Here is an 18,221-nt window from a genome sequence, read left to right on the forward strand (position 1 = left end):
GGGCATGGATCTAGAGGGCATTATTATTTTTATTATTTAACCAACAACACTGCTTTAACAGACAAGGTAAACTATAGTGGATCCACATCTAAACAGATGAAGGCTGAAATTCTATGCACATGTTTTTGCCAGTAAATTTCACTGAACAAGGGATGACATGTTTGAATAGACCTTCATAAAATCACTGTATGAGAAATTGATTAAAGGAAGTGAAACAAGGCTAAAAAACTTCTGCTAGAGGTACTCTGTCATTAAGCACACTACCTTCTTAGATTGTACGCCATAGGCAGGTTTACTCTTTTATAGTTATTGTTTTATGTACAGCGCTGTGCAAATCTACAGTGATAAATAAATAAATAAATAAAAACAATAACCTTCTGGAAAGCTTGCTAGTCTCCTCTTGTTATTATTTCTATTGGAGTCCTGAGCTGAACTTAAGGACTTGGTTGGTATAGCAAACACACACACACACAAACACACACACACACACAATCCCACCTTCTCCCCAGATTGGGACTCAAACTGATTTACAATAATTAAAAAATCCACAAAATGCAATAGTCAAAACACAATGGAAAAAAATTAAACAATTAAAACCAGATTAAAATACAGTATATATTAGTGATGGCCAACCTTTCTGGGGCTGTGTGCCCCAACTAAGAATTTTTACGGCACCGCATGTTACCTGGTGCCAGGGGTGGGAATTCCATCCTCTGGGGTTGGCGCTACTGGGGCAGAACCTCTCTCCCTGCGCCCTTTCCAGCCTCCAGCTATCTCCAAAGACCATGAAAGATCTGGAAGGAGGAGCCACAGGAGCATGCCTATGGCTCCTTCTTCTCTTGTGCTTTTCCCGGCCCCCAACTGTCTCTGGGAGACAGCTAAAGGCCAGGAAAGTCCGGGAAGTGGAGCAGTGGGCGCACACTTGTGGTTCCTTCTCCCCCCCCCCCCCCCCCTTTTTCTTGCCCTCAGCTGGCTCTGAGAGGTCACACTTTTGGCTCCTTCTCCCCTCACACTTTTCCTGGCCTCCAACTGTCTCCAACAGACAGCTGAAGGCAGAAATAATGCCTTCTCCCTGCTGGGTGAAATGGTGTTGTGTGCCACTTCTGGCATGTGTGCCACAGGTTCACCAACATGGGTATATATCATTAAAACACACACAGAGGAACAAGCATGACAATTATCAATATCCAGTGCATTGTGTGAGAGCAGACACATTCAATCAATTGTTGAATTGTGATTCATCCCATAGATAAAATCCACTGTTTCAATGGCTGTACTCTAGTTAAGACTAACAACAGGATTTAGATCTTAATTTGTATTACAGGCATATATTTGTTTCCTCCATATTGTGGTTAGTTATCAAAGTTCTACTTCTCTTCAACTCTCATTGTTTCTTACTGCAAGAGCTTAACAAGGTGATGTGCTCAGCCTCACCTTCCATAACATTCTACAATTCAGACAAGGCAAATTGGCTCTCCATTCTCACACTAAGACAACTAATCAGGAGAAAAGGTTTTAGAGTGACATCAGTAAAAGGTAACTCAACCTGTGTAGTGGTGTGTTTGTAAGCATAAGACAGGATTCCTCAGTTGTCAGTAACGTTGTCCTCTAGTTGTTGGACTGAGCTTTCCATAAGACACAACCAATACAGACAATGGTTAGAGATTATGAAAGTTGTTGTTTAACAATTATTAGCTCTATAGGACATCACAACATCCCAAATCCAATCTGTGTATTACCTCCTTCTTATATTTCTGGAAGTTACAATTTTATAGCTCTTTGATGACCAAGGAATAATAAGCACTGAGGTGGTTGATATGCATGTACCTGTGTGTATGTGGTGTGTACTATTTCATTCCACATGACTATGCCTGCTCACAAATAACTCCGGTAATCAAGCCCTGCTTTTAATATCCATGTATGTGAAAAAATAAAATAAAAGGAAAAGGAATCCGGTACAGAGAAAGAGAAGGCCACAGTGACAAAACAGCCTTGCCTCTAGTAATGCATTGGAGGCCAAGATTACATTAAGTAGAGATAGTGCAGTGTGCTTACCATAGAGTGCCCTAGAAGAAACACAGGAAGGCCTGGGTGATCTTTCTTCATTAGGTCAATGTGCTGCAAGCAGTCTCTGACAAACACATGGAAATCTGACACAACCATACGGTCTCCTTCACTCTGCCCATGGCCAACTGTGAAGGGGAAAGGAAAAGTGACCTGCTACATCAAAAAAATTAATACTTTTAATGTAAAGATGCTCTAGCAGAATTACATTTGAAATTCAACAGAAGAACTGGACCTTGTCAGCATGGCAGAAATAAAGCAGTTTGACTGCCATGGTTCAATGCTGTGGAATTTTGGGATTTGTAGTTTTGTAAGATATTTAGCCTTCTCTGTCAGAGAACGCTGGTGCCACAACAAACTATAGACTCCATAGCATTGAGCCATGGCAGTTAAAGTGGTCAAACTACATTATTTCTGCAGTGCAGATGCAGCAATGATGATAAATTTGATATGCTCTAGTTGCAAGCACAAACAAACTCTATGCATTATCAATATATGAATCTGGTGTCTAGAATAACGTATAATACCTCCCAAGCAAACAGTGATTATATGAAACTGTAAGCAAAAGGATGATTCAAAGATGGCTGCTACATGCAAACAGTCTTACAGCACACTCTGGCCGAATTAACTAGATTTACCAACACTGAATAACTTTAGGAAGGAATATTAGAGATTTGGATTCAGTCCTGTTCCCAACAAAACCAAGGTGATAACCATGTCTACAAACCTATTCCCAGGAATGTCTCTCCCTTATTGGACTGAGATGTGTCTTTCCAGAGATACAGTATAGAGAATGGACTGGCTGAATGACAATTTGTCAGAATGTCTGTCAGTTATCATGATTGCACAAATTCTTTAACATAGATACACATGCACAAAAGAACTGCCTATTTTCTGGGAATTATGCACAAATCATTGGTTCTAAATGTTGTACTCCAAGTATCCAAAACATTCATCTTGAAAAGAGATGCTGATTGTACAGGGATGGATGAAAAGGCCATGTTTTGATCCAAAATGAGAGCATGAAAGAAATGGCTGCACAGCCCCTTTGTGGGTTTTCCATGGCAAGGTGGGAATTCAAATCTTGGTCTCCAGAGTCCTAGTCCAATGCTCAGACCACTAGATGGGGGGTCGTTTTTAACTAGTAGGGGGTCTTCTTATGTTCTCAGTCAGAATAAGGACTGAGAACAGATTATAGGAATATGGTTAAAAACAAATAAGGGAGAAAAGTAACGATTAGCCCCTCTTTTCTTATCTATTGCCAGTAAAGGTCTGTTTACTTCATCAAGCCATTGAAATTCATAATTATCCCTTAAGAAACTGAACCAGAGAACAGGAACAGGCACTGATGATAAATCAGTCTGAAGAAGTGGCCCAGTGCCATATTATGGAGCCAAAATTACAGCTCTGTAATCATTGCAGCTCTGTTTCCCAATGGGAAAAATGCTCAATGGCCAAGCTGGGAAGAGGGAATGAATTCAGGGTACTCAGAGATTCTTGTCACCACTAGTTGGGAACAATTTGTCAAGTACTTCTCTTGCCTGTATTATAGATTTTTATCTAGATTCACTCATGCAAATTCAACAAGGGCTTCTTCAATTCAAGCATTTTCAGCCTAATTATAACTAAAAAAATGCCAATGGATGCAGCAAATTACTAACATTAATTTATGCTCTTTAGACCATTTTACATATCATTGCAGAAACAGAAATAAAGGTGCTGGGGGATGGGGAGGGAATAGGTATATTTTAACAAATTTAGAAATGACATGTTAAAAACAACAACAAAACAACATGAGCTACAACAAATGTACTCTGCCTCTCCACTCATCAAAAATGCAATGCTTTGCTGGGTACTCTACTTAAGGAGCAAGGAACAGATAGCATGTTATCTCTATCTATCTATCTATCTATCTATCTATCTATCTATCTATCTTGGAGTTTTTAAAAAAATGGAACAGAGGGAAATCACAAAAATGCAGCAAGTAGGCAATTACACTTTGTGGATTCTGGGTCATCATAACTGAGCAAACAAAATGTTTCAGAAACCAACTGACCACATAATATATCAGCATTCCACAATAACTGTTCTATACATGAATATGGCAGTCTTGTTAATAGTTCCATAGGAATTTTTAGACTTTCTGCAGAAATGTACTTACACTAGTGGTTTTGAGCCTGAAGGTGTAAGACCCAGTTTTTGCTAAGATCTTCTAGCTCCATGATTCTTAAAGTAGATGGTATGCCCCCATGCCCCAGGAAAGTGAAAAGAAATAGGGGAACAGTAAGGGGAAAAGAGGGCAAGCAGGGGGGCGATGAAGGGGAAAGAGGACAGGGGCAGGGGTGGCAGGGAGTGGTTAAGTCAAAGTATTGGTGCACAAGAAAGACAAGGGGAACCAGCAGCCTTTAAGATCATGGTGGGGAAGATGGTTGCATGAAACTTCATTTCAGGGTCCATTAAAACTATTATGCAGCCTCACTGGTCACTGTGTGTGGTGGTTTCTTCCATTCTCTGCGAGGCTTGGGTTCAGGGTGTTGCTTCTGTGGCTTGGAGATGTGCCATTTTGGGACAGACTTGCTGACTAGACCAAGGGGTCAGAGCACATAGTAGTGGGGAAGAAGTAACAGCAAAAAGGAGCTTTCATATTTGAGGTCCTGCTTAAGCTTTGTGAGCTTTTTCAGGACTTGGCTGGCAGGTTGGAGCTACACTGCAGCTCCTGCTTTCTTTCAATGGACAGGCTGAGAGAAGAAGTAACAGAAGAATATTTGGAGAGGGGGGACATTTGAGGCTGTGTGGAGAAGCCATGTCTCTGGGGAAGGAGAGGGAGGAGTTCCTGGGGTTCATTACTGGAAACAGTCCTTTGCCTTGGAGTGACTTCTGTAGTTAAAATATCTCCCTTTCTCCATCCAAGCCTGCCTCCACTCCAGAGCACGTGACCTCTGCAAACCCCCTATACAGACACTGGTTGTGCTCCCTCTGCCCTGACAAAGGATTGAGAGTCCTTCCTCACCGGGAGGAAGCTTCTCTCTTTGCACCTGGTCACCTTGGGAGCAGCAACTGAGCAGCTGCCTGAGCAACAACTGAGAAGCTTCCTGCCCGCACTGGTGTTTTTCACAAGGCCAACATGGGCAAGGGGTTTCTTGATCACTATTTAGCCAGCTTCTTGGTTGCTGCTCCCAGGGTGACTTAGTGCAAAGAGAGCAACGACTGTGCAGCTAGTCAAGCAGCGCTTCTTGTCTTTGCTGCAAGGCTGGCACGGGAGAGAAGCTTCTCAGTCTGCTTGGCTGCTGCTCTCTTCCAACTCTATGATTCTATGATTCTCAAGGTGACTGGATGCAAAGAGAGCAGCAACCTAAGATTGGTTGTTTTAAATTTGCTGTAGAACAAAAGATCTAATATCAAGAAATAGGTATTGGAAAGACTAGGGTTGTCACTGAAGAGAAAAGGGGGTGGCAGCCTGAAAAGGTTAGGGGACTACTGTCCTAGCTCATTACCTGAAGGCTCTTCTTATTCATCACAGGTAACTTTGGGGCCAACTAGTTTGTCACTGCTGCTATCATTTTTAACTCAGACCTCCTCATTATGGTGCCCTCTGTATATACAGTATTCAACTACAGTTACCACCCCCAGCCAATACCATAACTGGCCATACTAGCTGGGCATGGTGGACTTGTAGCATGACATACCTGGGGGACACCACATTGATGGTGGCAGGTCTATGGGTTTTCTAATAGTATGGGTTTGGAGCTCATAGCTTTTACTTGGTACAACCTCCATTGTCACTGAAGCTCTCAAATTCCATAGATTTCTTACTCTGAAATCTATGATCAACTTTCTTCCTAAAAATATCTGCATGCTTATACATTTTTTGAAATAACTGAGACCATTTTCCAGAAGTTCTCAGTTAAACACAGTGCTGTTGATTGCTGTGTGATCATGGTCTTTTAAGGAAAAAAAAAAACAGAGCAAAATTCAACACCTAAAATGATCTCTCAGAAATATGAAGCTGTGATTGTGAGGTCTTTCTGACACATTTTGCAGCCTAATGCCAAAGAAGAAACTGTTGACTGCTTTGTAAGTGATGATTTCAATCTAATTTCAGCATCTTTCAGCTCAGAAGGGACTGTTACAACAATAATCTCCAATTTGGTATGCAGTGGCTATAGACTTTCATCTACTTTGACTAGAATTTGTGGGACCCAAAATCTCAGCTCTCTGTTCCTATGAGATTATTCTCAAGAAAAGAGATAATTGCTACTGTTTTTTCTCCCGCTTAGTTTAATTATATATAACAAATAATGAGCCTTCTACTGCCACACTTGACAACATTGTTCCATTTCATAACAAATTCAGCCACTTTAATTTTACCTCTCATCACTCCCTTTAATAATAGGGATAACGATTTATAATAATAAATAATAAAACTTTTATTTCTATCCCACTTTTTGTTGAGACAATCAAAGCGGCGTACAAAGATTAAAATACCCCAATATATACATAATGTCTCTCCCCCTTAAAAAAGGATTTAAAAGAAGCAACACTCCTTCCCTTTTAGTATTTACATTTCTCCAGTGATGTAGATTATTTCCATTCACAAACTATACACAGTGCTGGCTTTTAATCCAGCTGTGCTGTTCATATTCAAATGTGCTCTTGCATGAGGCATGTGATGTAGATGTACACTTGAATTTTGTCCCTCTCATTCCACACACTACACAGAATATCTGCAGTGCATATGTTAGCATATTTTAACTTTTTAAGGCCTATTAACAAAATGAATTGAGTTAGATTAGCCACATTTCAAGCATATCCAGGCTAGAAGGATAAACAAGTTTAACCAACATTCCTCCCTGAATGTTGCTTTCCAGTATAGGTGGTTAACAAATTTCTGACAGCAAACAATTACCAGTACACTTAATTACTGTTCTTAAGATACTGGTGGAGTGAGGTGGAGGCAATTAAATAAAACTAATCTAAGGGGCAGAACAGACTGGCAATAAGAGTTGGTTTTGGGGGGGGATTGCTGGGGGCGTGGCAACTGCATGCTGCCTGCCACAACTCCGCCCCCACACTGCCCGCCCGCCCAGATGGTGGGCAGCGTGGGAACGCTCCTGCAGCACAGTGACCAGATGCCATTTGCCGCAGGAGTGGAGAAGAGCGTGGCAGTGGCAAAAGGGGTGCCCTTTCCCCAGCACTAAAAGGAGTGGCTTTCTGCTGCTCTTTTTTTGTGCTGGGAAAAGGCCAGATCAGGGCCACAGTGTGCAGTTGCCGTGGCCCCAATGCGGCGCACAAAGGGGCGGCGTTTTTGGCCTATGTTCTTAAAGCAAACAAAGTCCTAGACTCAACTCCATTTGTCAAGCTTTTCCTCACTTAAGAGGTCAATCAGAAGTTGAGATAAATTAAAAAATAATCTCAGGCAAAAGCTGAGTTTTTTTTTTCAAGACACTGCTTCAAAACCATGGCATATGAGGCAAATCTTAGGGAGATTGGTAAATTTAGCCTGGGGGGAAAAGGGTTAAAAGGTGACATGATAGCCATGTTTAAATATCTGAAGGTATTTCATATCAAGGAGACCAGTGTGGTGTAGTGGTTTGAGCACTGGACTAGGATTCTGGAGAACAGAGTTCAAAAACCTGCTAAGTGACCTTGGGCAAGTCACACTCTCTCAGTCTTAGAGGATGGCAATGGCAAACCCAGTCTGAAGAAACTTGCCAAGAAAACCCCAGGGTTGTTGTTGTTATTGTGTGCCTTCAAGTTGTTTCCGACTTAAGACGACTCTAAAGCGAAACTATTACAGGGGGTTCTTGGCATGTTTCGTCAGTGTGAGTGTGTGTGTCTGTTTGTGCCATTGCCATCCTCTGAGGCTGAGAGAGTATGACTTCTTAGTCTCCAGAGTCATAGTCCAATGCTCAAACCACTACAGTATGTTTTAAGTCAAAACCTAAATAATTCTGGTACAGAAGTCGCTTCTAATGTGAAAAAAACCAAGCTACACAGCAAGGAGGTATGGCTGAAACATGAGCCCATTTAGATGTTCTGAAACTCAGCTATACTGCAGTGTGACAAGGGAGAGTAAAAACCTGCACACTAGACTGTTAGTCTCCCTCCCTGCCCCTAGTCTGCTTTCAGTACCTTCTTGATGGCACAGCACACAGCCTTGTCTAAGTGTGGAGTCGCCATGTGCACTGTAGAAGATATTGGTGGGGCAGAACTGGCATGCTCTCCTTCCTTGTGTGTTAGTGTAAAGTAAGGTTGCTTCCAGTGGACTCTTTCTAGCACTACAATCAAAGGACACTGTGAAGCTACTGCAATTTTCTCTCCTTGTGGTATGCAGTAGTGTGAAAAGCTGGGTGGCTTACAAACAGACAACTTATTTGGATTCATCATAAAATGCCATGCTTGAGATAAGAGGACCAGCATACCATAAAAGCCTTGTCTGTATGCTCCATGAGAATCAGAATGCCTTAACTGGGCTACTCCCTATGTATACAGTAACAGTTATCTCAGGATGACAATTATAGCAGAATAAATCCATATCACGGGATAAAGCTAGAAGCTAAAAGAACCAGGCTTTGAATCTGAGACTGGACTAGCACTGATATAACAGAGCCCGCTCCGCCTAGACTGGCCCCTCACAAACCAATAGGGGTATCTTCTATCCACCGCCCTGTGGGGATAATATCAAGACAAGGGACCTTATCACACTAGAGTCTAGAGTGACTAGTGACTCACAAACCAACAGGGGTATCTGCCATCCACTGCCCTGTGGGGATAATATCAGAACAAGGCATCTTATCACACTAGAGTCTAAAGTGACTAGACGAATCCCATTCAGAAATGGGATTTTAGAAGTAGCTGATTTTAGAACTGAGCCCTTCCCAGAAGGCATCTAACTCCATCCTGGTCTCTGAGGGGAAGAGAGGGTGGGCCAACGCCATCAGGCCTCCCTAAAGGAACTGAGCCCTTCCCAGAAGGCATCTAACTCCATCCTGGCCTCTGAGGGGAAGAGAGGGTGCGCCAATGCCATCAGGCCTCCCCAATGCCATCAGGCCTATCCTTAAGAAACAGAGCCCTCCATCTGTCCATCTGCCTTGGTCCAGGCCTCAGAGGGAGAGATGAACTCCAGGACCTCATCCCCTTCCCCACAACCATTCCCTTCTCCTTTTGTGTCATGTCTTCTTAGATTGTAAGCCTGAGGGCAGGGAACTGTCTAATTAAAAGATTGTATGTACAGTGCTGTGTAAATTTACAGTGCTATATAAATAAAGCTTAATAATAATAATAATAATAATAATAATAATAATAATAATAATAATAATAATAATACCCCCGCAAATGCAGGGTGTTTTTCAGACGCGTTTGCACCAAACAACAATAGTGTGAAAATAAAGCAAATGGAAAATTGACAAAAAACGGCACCTTTTTACTTTCGGGAAGTTCCTGAAAGTAAAAAGTTGCAGTTTTTGTTGACTTTCAGTTCGCTTTATTGCTGTTTGGTGCAAACACGTCTGAAAACATCCTGTATTTGCGGGGTTTTTCTACTTTTAAATCCCGCTTCTGAGTGGGACTCATCTAGTATGATAAGGTCCAGAATGAGGAGGCAAACAAGAAGAGCAGCAGGGGCCACCAGCTGGACATTCCCTCTTTACCCCAAAGATATTGCCTACCCCAGGAGAAACAGAAGGAGGGAGGTAGACAAAAATGTTTGGTGTCTATTCCTGTTCCAGCTAGACTCCCCTTACTCTACATAGACCCATCTACTACTATCTGCCCTGTGGAAAGGAACTTGGTGGCTTTTTATATGTTATTATCATTCATTGTGATTTTATGTATATATTTTGATGTTATTTATCGGCTACCCTGGAATGATTTATACTGTATTCTGAAAGGAGGGTATAAACAACTGGATTGAATGAATAAATATAGCGAACACCATGGATATGGCTGTGGTTGGTGGGTGATGAATCTTCAGACCATTTTTATACTTTTAGCTACCAATCATCAAGTGAAGAGAAACCAAGTAATGAACTTCCATTGGTAAATAGTCCCTCAGAATTTGGCCACACTATGTAGCCTTGGGTAAATCCCCCCTCCCCCGCTGAGGCTTAGTTTTCTATTGATTAAGCTAGACTATCAGTGACTCAGTTTGCCGTGTGGTGGTAAAGACAATGAAACAAAGGAATGTTCATGGCCCTAAATGAATAATTTTAAGAAAAATTCTGTTTATCTCTTTGCAAGGCAGTATGCATTTCTGGGACAAAGCAGTATTTTCATGCTATCTGATGTGGGGCACAAGCAATCTCCCCTGTTGTGTACCACAGACTGGTACATATTTGTGCTCACTAGCCACAACTGTTTGTCCATAGCAAAAAGAAGAAAAAAGAAATGATAGGGCCACTACATGGAGAAGATGGAGAAATGCCAACAGGGGACAGAGACAAAGCAGAACTACTCAACACCTTCTTTGCCTCAGTCTTCTCAGAAAAGGAAAAGGGTACTCAATCTAAGGAAATTGGAGCAAAGGACACAACAGGAGAAATGCAGCACATAATAAGTAAAGAGGAAGTACAGGAATATCTGGTTAATCTAGTTTTTTAATCTTTTTTGCTGACAGCAGCTTGTCTAGAAGTGGCTAATAATTGGAAAATGAGTCTTGTATCCCTGGATAGCTGGTAGAAAAGAGTTTGGGATCAATGGCTTATGAAGAAATTAACATATAATATGAAATATAACTCATAACAACAAAATCAAAGACCTGTTCAGGAAAAATGGTCTCCTCTTATAGATTATATTAATACAAATTTTACATCCGGTTCTCCTCCATCTAATCACTGTTCTTTATGGTCAGATTTATTTTAAATGAATTGAATTGTGTAAAACTTTAATAAGGAAAGTTTTTTTAATGACATGAAACTTTTTTATACCATTGTTTTATGATTGCAAGATTTTGTATGATATATTTTGAATAAAGGTTTTTTGTTTTTTCTTTAAAGACAAACTGGAGCGTGTCCAGAGGAGGGAGACCAAAATGGTCAAGGGTCTGGAAACTATGTCTTATGAGGACTTAAGGAGCTGGAAATTTTTAGCCCAGAGAAGAGACAGTTAAGGGGTGATATGACAGCCCTGTTGAGTATTTGAAGGGGTGTCACACTGAGGATGGAGCAAGCTTATTTTCTGCTGCTCCAGAGCCTAGAACACAGAACAATGGATGCAAGCTACAGGAAAAGAGATTCCACATTCCTTCTGAGTGTGGTGGAGTCTCCTTCTTTGGAGGTTTTTAAACAGAGGCTGGATGGCCATCCGGCGGGGATGCTTTGCTTGTGATTTCCTGCATGGTCCTTGTGGTCTCTTCCAACTCTATGATTCCATGATACTATGATCCCATGCAGTTTTCACAGCCTGGCTGCTATAGTCAGAAAACCAACCAGAGTTGGCATAGATGGTTGAAAAACAGGCTCTTCCAAGCATACCTGCAGGCTTCACTCAGATCTGCCTGAGGAGTATGCTCACCCCAGCCTCAGTCAAGTTCCAGTCTCCCTTTATGTGATTTAACTCATATTTACGGTTTAGTCTTCTGTCTCAATTTTGGCAGTTTTGTATGGGAGAGATCCAGTTCAGGGCAGATGAGGTTTATGAACCTGTCATATTTAGTACGGGATCCCCTTATGGGACTTTTAGGGTGAAGGCAGCATTAGTCATACCTAACTGGGAGCAGGGGACTCAGCCTCATCCCCATGTGGCAAGGAATCCACACAGTGGCTTTTACACATGTAGTATACAGGTTATTCCCAGCATGCAGACTGGGATTCTGGTGAACATTGGTTAGTAATAATAATAATAATAATAATAATAATAATAATAATAGTTTTTATTTATATATATCCCACCTCTCCCTGTGGATCAAGGTGGTAGTACAGCAACAAATGTAAAATTACAGTTAGTTAAAATACATTCTCATATCATAAAATCTTAAAAACACATCAATAACCCTATACAGGTACAATATCAACATCTAATTTCCCATACATGTTCCTGATGAAGTGTCATCTTAAAGCTATTTTAGCAGGTCAGGGGGATAGGCTCGCCAGAAGAGATCCATCTTGAGTTCCTTCTGGAAGGCATCTAAGGTGATAATAAGACGGATCTCCTCCGGCAAGGCATTCCACAGTTTGGGAGCCATAGCAGTGGATGCCCTGTGGGAAGTAGACCTTAGTCTAGTCTTTGGACAATCCAATAGATTCTTCCCAGTTGTTCTGAGAGTGTGGAGAAGATTGTGTAGGGAGAGACGTCCCTTCAAGTAACTCGGGCACAAGCCATGTAGGGCGTTCAAGGTAATAACCAACACTGTGTATTGACCCCAGAAACTAATCGGCAGCCAGTGAAGGGATTTTAGAACTGGTGTTATGTGGTCTGACCTAGGTGTTCTGGTAACCAATCAGGCTGCTGCATTTTGCACCAGTTGAAGTTTCCAAACTTGATGCAAAGGTAGCCCCATGTAGAGTGCATAACAGAAATCAAGACGAGAGATTACCAGTGTGAGTGCCACTGCTTCAAGGTCCTTACGGTCCAGGTAGGGAAGCAGTTGGTGTATCAACCGAAGTTGGTACCAGGCGCTTCTGGCCATCGCATCTACTTGAGATGATAACTATAGAGATGGATCCAGAAGAACACCCAAACTGCAAACTTCATCCTTTAGGGGAAGTGTGACCTTATCCAGGACCAGTTGACAAATCTCCATCCCTGAACTGGGGGAACCTATCATGAGTACCTCCGTTTTCTCTGGATTCAACTTGAGTTTGGTTTCTCTCATCCAGCCCATTACCGACTCAAGACAGGCGTCCAGAGAAGAGATGCCTTCCTTAGTCACTGCAGCAGTCAGAGACATAGAGAAATAGATTTGGGTGTCATCAGTGTACTGATAACACTGCACCCCATGTCTTGAGATGATCTCTCCCAGCTGTTTCATGTAAATGTTAAAAAGCATGGGGGACAGAATGGTGCCCTGAGGGATGCCAGATGTCAGCTCTCCTTTAGAAGGGCATGAGTCCCCTAGCTTCACCATCTGGAATCTGCTCGAGAGGAAGAAACAGAACCACTGAAGCGCAGTGCCCCCAATACCTAACTCCCTCAGGCATTCCAGAAAGATACCATGGTTGATGGTATTGAAAGCCACTGAGATGTCCAAGAGCACCAACAAGGTCTCACTACCCTCGTCGATGCCCAGACGGAGTTCATTGACTAAGGCGACCATGGCTGTCTCAATACTGTATCCTGTCCTAAAGCCGGTTTGAAATGGGTCCAGATAATCGGTTTCATCCAAAACAGCTTGGAGTTGGAGGGCGACTGCCTGCATCCAATCTTATGCAAATCTAGCTTTTAACACATAAAACAAATAAAAGTTGTGGCCTTTTAAAATTCTACATGAGGTTATTTGCATGTCTGTTTGGCAAACAGCACCTCTTATATACTAACTGCTGGGCACTGCAAGTGACAACCCATAGATTTTATTATCATTCTTCTGTGCTGGTTATTTCTTCTTGAGATCTCAAAAACCCACAGCCGAGGCCATAAGTCAATGAGGAATCATAGTACTTTGTATGCAAAATGTCTCTTAGCATCAGTCTTTGACTCCTCCAATTAAAAAGACGAGGTAGTAGATAATGGGAAAACTCTTTGCCTAAGACTTTGGAGAGCTACTGTTTGCTTGTGAGAATAGATAGTGCTGGGCTAGACAAACATTCTGGTTGCTATGAAGCACTTTCCTATGTCATTTCTATCAGAAGTGTCCCTTTCTACTTCACTGTTACACAAACCATGGAAGAACAGAAGTATTGTCTGGACCCTTAAAAGAAAATGTGGGCTCCTGGGAAAATATGCATAGGTGAGTCTTAAATCAAAGTACGGTGCACAAGCTTTAGAACTTGGTGTGGATGCCTGAACTCTTGAGGTTCCAAAAATCACAAGAAAGCGGAGATCAGCCATCAACAATCTTTCCTCTCAGACACTTGAGGTTGGAGGGAAGGCACTGAAGCTATATGCTGGGATCTGCAGGCAAGTTTGAACCTAGAAACATGTCACCTTAAAAATTAAGTGCCTTAATTTTAATTTCTAGTCCCATGAGTGCTTTGTTTGAGCCACCACACTTCCAATATCATAATCTGGTCCTGAGAATCCCTAAATATATATGCATGCAATCTTCTTATGAGGAAACAATCACTACATATATCATATATACTCAACTATAAGTTGACCTCATGTATAAGTCGAGAGCAGGTTTTGGGGCCAAAATTATGGATTTTGATATGACCCATGGATAAGTCGAATGTAAAACTTAGTGGCATGTAAGAAAGAAGCTAAATGATGAAACAAAGGAAAACTATGCCTAAAATAAAAATTCCAACAAGCACAACTATTTGTGTTCACCCTAAATTCTGGATGGATGAGAGACTAGAGGCTCAGTGCTTCCAGGACAAACTACCCTCTTGACTTTCACCAGGGGATGGTTCCTTTTTAAAATAAGAGTTAAAGTACAGTTCTTAATTTGACCCATGGTTAAGTCGACTCAGTTTTTTTGGATCAATTTTTTTACCAATATTTCTAGACTTTTACATGAGTATATGCAGTAACTCTTTTCTCTACGCCTGTGGTGGATTTCTAGAGAGTGAGAGGCCCAGTGGGTTCCAAGCTGGTTCCTAGAAATCTTCTTAGCTTTTGCCTTTCTATTAGTTGAAAATGATGAAATAAGTCTTATACTAATGAAATAAATATATACATCTATTTAGGCAAAAGCAAATCTTTAAAAGTACAATGCAATCTTCATATTTCTGATATAGACACGACAGGAATCTCATAGTTCCAGCTGGCCAGCCTGGTCGTGCAATTGAGGATGAAGTGACAAAATTCAAGATCTATCAGTCTCAGGAACTTATCACACAACACTATTATCACAGTTGCACCACATTACTCTCATATTTGCCTAGAGTGTACTACACAATTTCACAACCCTCATGGTGCTGTACCACGGTGCAACTACTCTTGAATCATTTGGAAATTGTTTCTTTCTCCCTCAAAATAATTCATTAATAACCCCCCTGTCCTGCTATAGTTACTCACCACTTGGAGTGTGAAAGTTGCGTTCTACTTCATTGAGAGCTTAGTGAGTGTGGTGTGGGAATCCCCTCAGGGATTCCCCAGGGACCTCCAGCAGAGAAAGCTCAGACGATTTCCAGTGGCTGGGCTGGGAGAACACCAGGATTCCTAAAAGTTGCCAAGAGAACTGATGTACATTCATTCCCTGTTCTCTGACATGTTTTAAAAATATTACTTAATTTTTTAAGAAGGAGGGAGTAGTGCAATAGTACAGTTCTGATGTAACCCTACTAAGTAATCCTATGAAGGATTAATGCCAGAGAAATCACAGGATTCAGGAAAAGTTTAAAAAGTAAGTTTAAAGAGTAATATACAAAAGCAGAACCAGGCAAGTGTTAATTCATGGGGAAAAGAACAGAAAAAAATGCTTTTGGAAGTGATGTGGATTGTGTTCACCTTCCCAACTGCACTGGCTTCCAATCTGCTTCCAATTCAAGGTGCTGGTATTGACTTATAAGGCCCTAAATGGCATGAGGCCAGGCTATCTGGAAGACCACCTCTTCCCATATGAAATTTGAGAGAAGGTCCTGTTGTGTGTCCAGCACTTTGTTAAGTTAGTTTGGTGTGTACACTTAACAGGGCTTTCTATGCAGCCGCACCTCAACTGTGGCAAACCTACCCAAGTAAATTAGGTTTCTGGCAGGCAGCCAAAGCAATGCTATTCCACATGTTTGAAATTACTGTTTTGACTGTTTCAAAATTGGATTCTAGGGTTGTTTTTATACTACTTTTAGAAGTTTTAAAGAGTATTTTAATGCACATTAACTGGTTTTTATTTGTTCATCACCTTGGGAGCCCTTATATAGAAATACTATAAATAAATAAATAAATAAATAAATAAATAAATAAATAAATAAACTTGATAGGGAATGGAGATGGTTTCATGATAATGTCATTACACAATTGTGTAACTGCACAATTACAACTCCCTGGTTTTCATTTTTATTTTTTTAAAAAACAGCAATCATAGAACAGGAGGCAGAGCAAATAGGTGGTATAAGTGGAACTGTCATATTTCACGTGGGAGAAAATTAACATGGGAACAAACTCAACTGAAGCAACAAATGCAGTGATGGTGCAGAAGAGTCCATGGTTATTCTTCCCTCTTTCTGAGTATAGGAGAAATAGAACGATCCCAAACAACTGACTAGTGTGCTAAGTATCTAAATCATGTCATTCAAGCATAACTGCAAGAACTCAACATCGATTTGAGGATATGTTCACTATTTTTAAGTAGCACTTTTAACAGCTTGAGAGCTCTCTACCTTTAAAAAGAGAAGAACTTTCTAAGCACCACTAGTGAGGCAATTAATCATCAGCAGGAGATGGTATTCACAGACACAAAGAGGAACTTATTATGTCACAAGAGGCCTTCAGCAAGAGAAGCTCTGCACCAGTTGTATTAAGGGCTAATTTAATAACTTAGAGTGAGGCTGTTCTAGGATTCCCTAGAGATTCTTTGGAAGTCACTGTGTTGTAGCAGTAGATACTGATGTGTTACAAAATAGCCTTTTATTAAGAGCAGAAAAGAGTAAAACAGAACTCTTGATATAAGGCTTACCATCCAAGAAATTTCCCTTAAAAAAAAAAAAAACTACTTGATTTTAAGTGAGCCAGCAAATGTGCCTTAACAACAAACTTTCCCTCCAAAGAAAATACAGTATTTTTTTTAAATACAAGGATGGATTTCATTTGCTCATATGAAGGGATATGACAAATTCATGGAGGAGAGAGGTACCCTTGGTAGTGAACCTTGACATTCCAAGTGCTGGAGTCAAGCAACAGAAAACAGAAAAGGACTGCCTTCATGTCTTCCTTGTGGGTATTCCGAAAATATCTCTTAGAAATAAAACATTGGGCTAGATTTATTTTTGGTCCCATTAATATCCAGACTGCATAAACAGGAACGTGTTGAGAATTCAAGACGGGGGTGGGTTATAGACCGCTGCTTTGAGGTGGTCTGCCGCCGCCGCCGTTTGCTCCGTTAAGGGAGCCGTCGCAGCCACACCGCGCGGCTCCCTTACGGAGCAAAAAAGAAGCTCCAAAATGGAGCTTCTTTCTGCAGTGCTCTGTGACATCGCGAGGCGCCAGGGGCGCATTCGCGACATCACAGGCGCCGCGACACGTTCGGACGCCGCACAGCGTCTGATACGTAAAGATGGCGTCCGGCCGTGTGGAACGGCCGGTGCTATATTGTACGGACAGAGTCCGTATTAGACCCAGGCGTCTAGAAGAACGCCCCTTTTTAAAATGGGACGTCCTGCGGACGTCCCAAGTGCGGTTTGTAACGCATAGCATGTTAGTTTGGAAAATCAGTGTGCAAAGGGATCTTGTTGCACCTTTGAGACTAAATGAAAGGAAGAAGCTGGTAGCATGAGCTTTGGTACACTTGAGTTTACTTCCTCAGATCAACATACTGTAATTTTCATTACCTTTCCAAATGAATTCCAAATGAATTTAAAAAGCCCCATACAGACAGGCCAAAATAAAGCTGTTCGGGCCACTTTGGAGGTATGCTGTTTAAATGATGCATGATGCATCCTAAGAGTCCGGAAGCCATGCCAAAGCCACAATCCAGTCCAAGGACTGGAGCGCAGCTTTGGTGCAGCTTCTGGACTCTAGTACGCATGCATCATTTAAACAGCATACCTCCCAAGTGGCCCGAAAGCAGCTTTATTTGGCCTGTCTGTATGGGGCTAAAAAACCCCAACCAAATCAGTGTTGGTGCTGAGTGTATATACTGTATATATCAACTATAAGTTACCTCAGTATAAGTTGAGGTCAGGTTTTGGGACCAAAAATGGATTTTGCAATGACCTGTGGATAGGTCGACGGTAAAACTTGGAGGCGCCTTCAGGTGTATATGTGTGCATGTGGCAAGAGAACTCTTTTGGTTCATCGTTTCAGCCAGACGGGTGGGAAGGAGATGGACTCTAAACAAACGCAATATCAGCAGTCACTCAGGACTCTTTCTGCTTGGTTCAAAAGATAAATAAATTCCTCTCCGC

At 41.6% G+C, this 18,221-nt stretch overlaps 1 protein-coding gene across 4 annotated transcripts in view; it reads right to left on the bottom strand.

Annotated features, from left to right (window-relative positions):
• MGLL (monoglyceride lipase) overlaps positions 1–18,221 on the bottom strand; it is a 136,351-nt gene that overhangs the window by 30,578 nt on the left and 87,552 nt on the right. For all 4 annotated transcript variants that reach the window (XM_042448201.1, XM_042448199.1, XM_042448202.1 and 1 more), the window contains exon 4: positions 2,056–2,192. In XM_042448201.1, the coding sequence (XP_042304135.1) occupies positions 2,056–2,192 (137 nt within the window). The remainder of the gene's footprint in view (positions 1–2,055; positions 2,193–18,221) is intronic.

The sequence above is a fragment of the Sceloporus undulatus genome, chromosome 2 (genome assembly GCF_019175285.1).
Source record: "Sceloporus undulatus isolate JIND9_A2432 ecotype Alabama chromosome 2, SceUnd_v1.1, whole genome shotgun sequence".
Lineage (NCBI taxonomy): Eukaryota > Metazoa > Chordata > Lepidosauria > Squamata > Phrynosomatidae > Sceloporus > Sceloporus undulatus.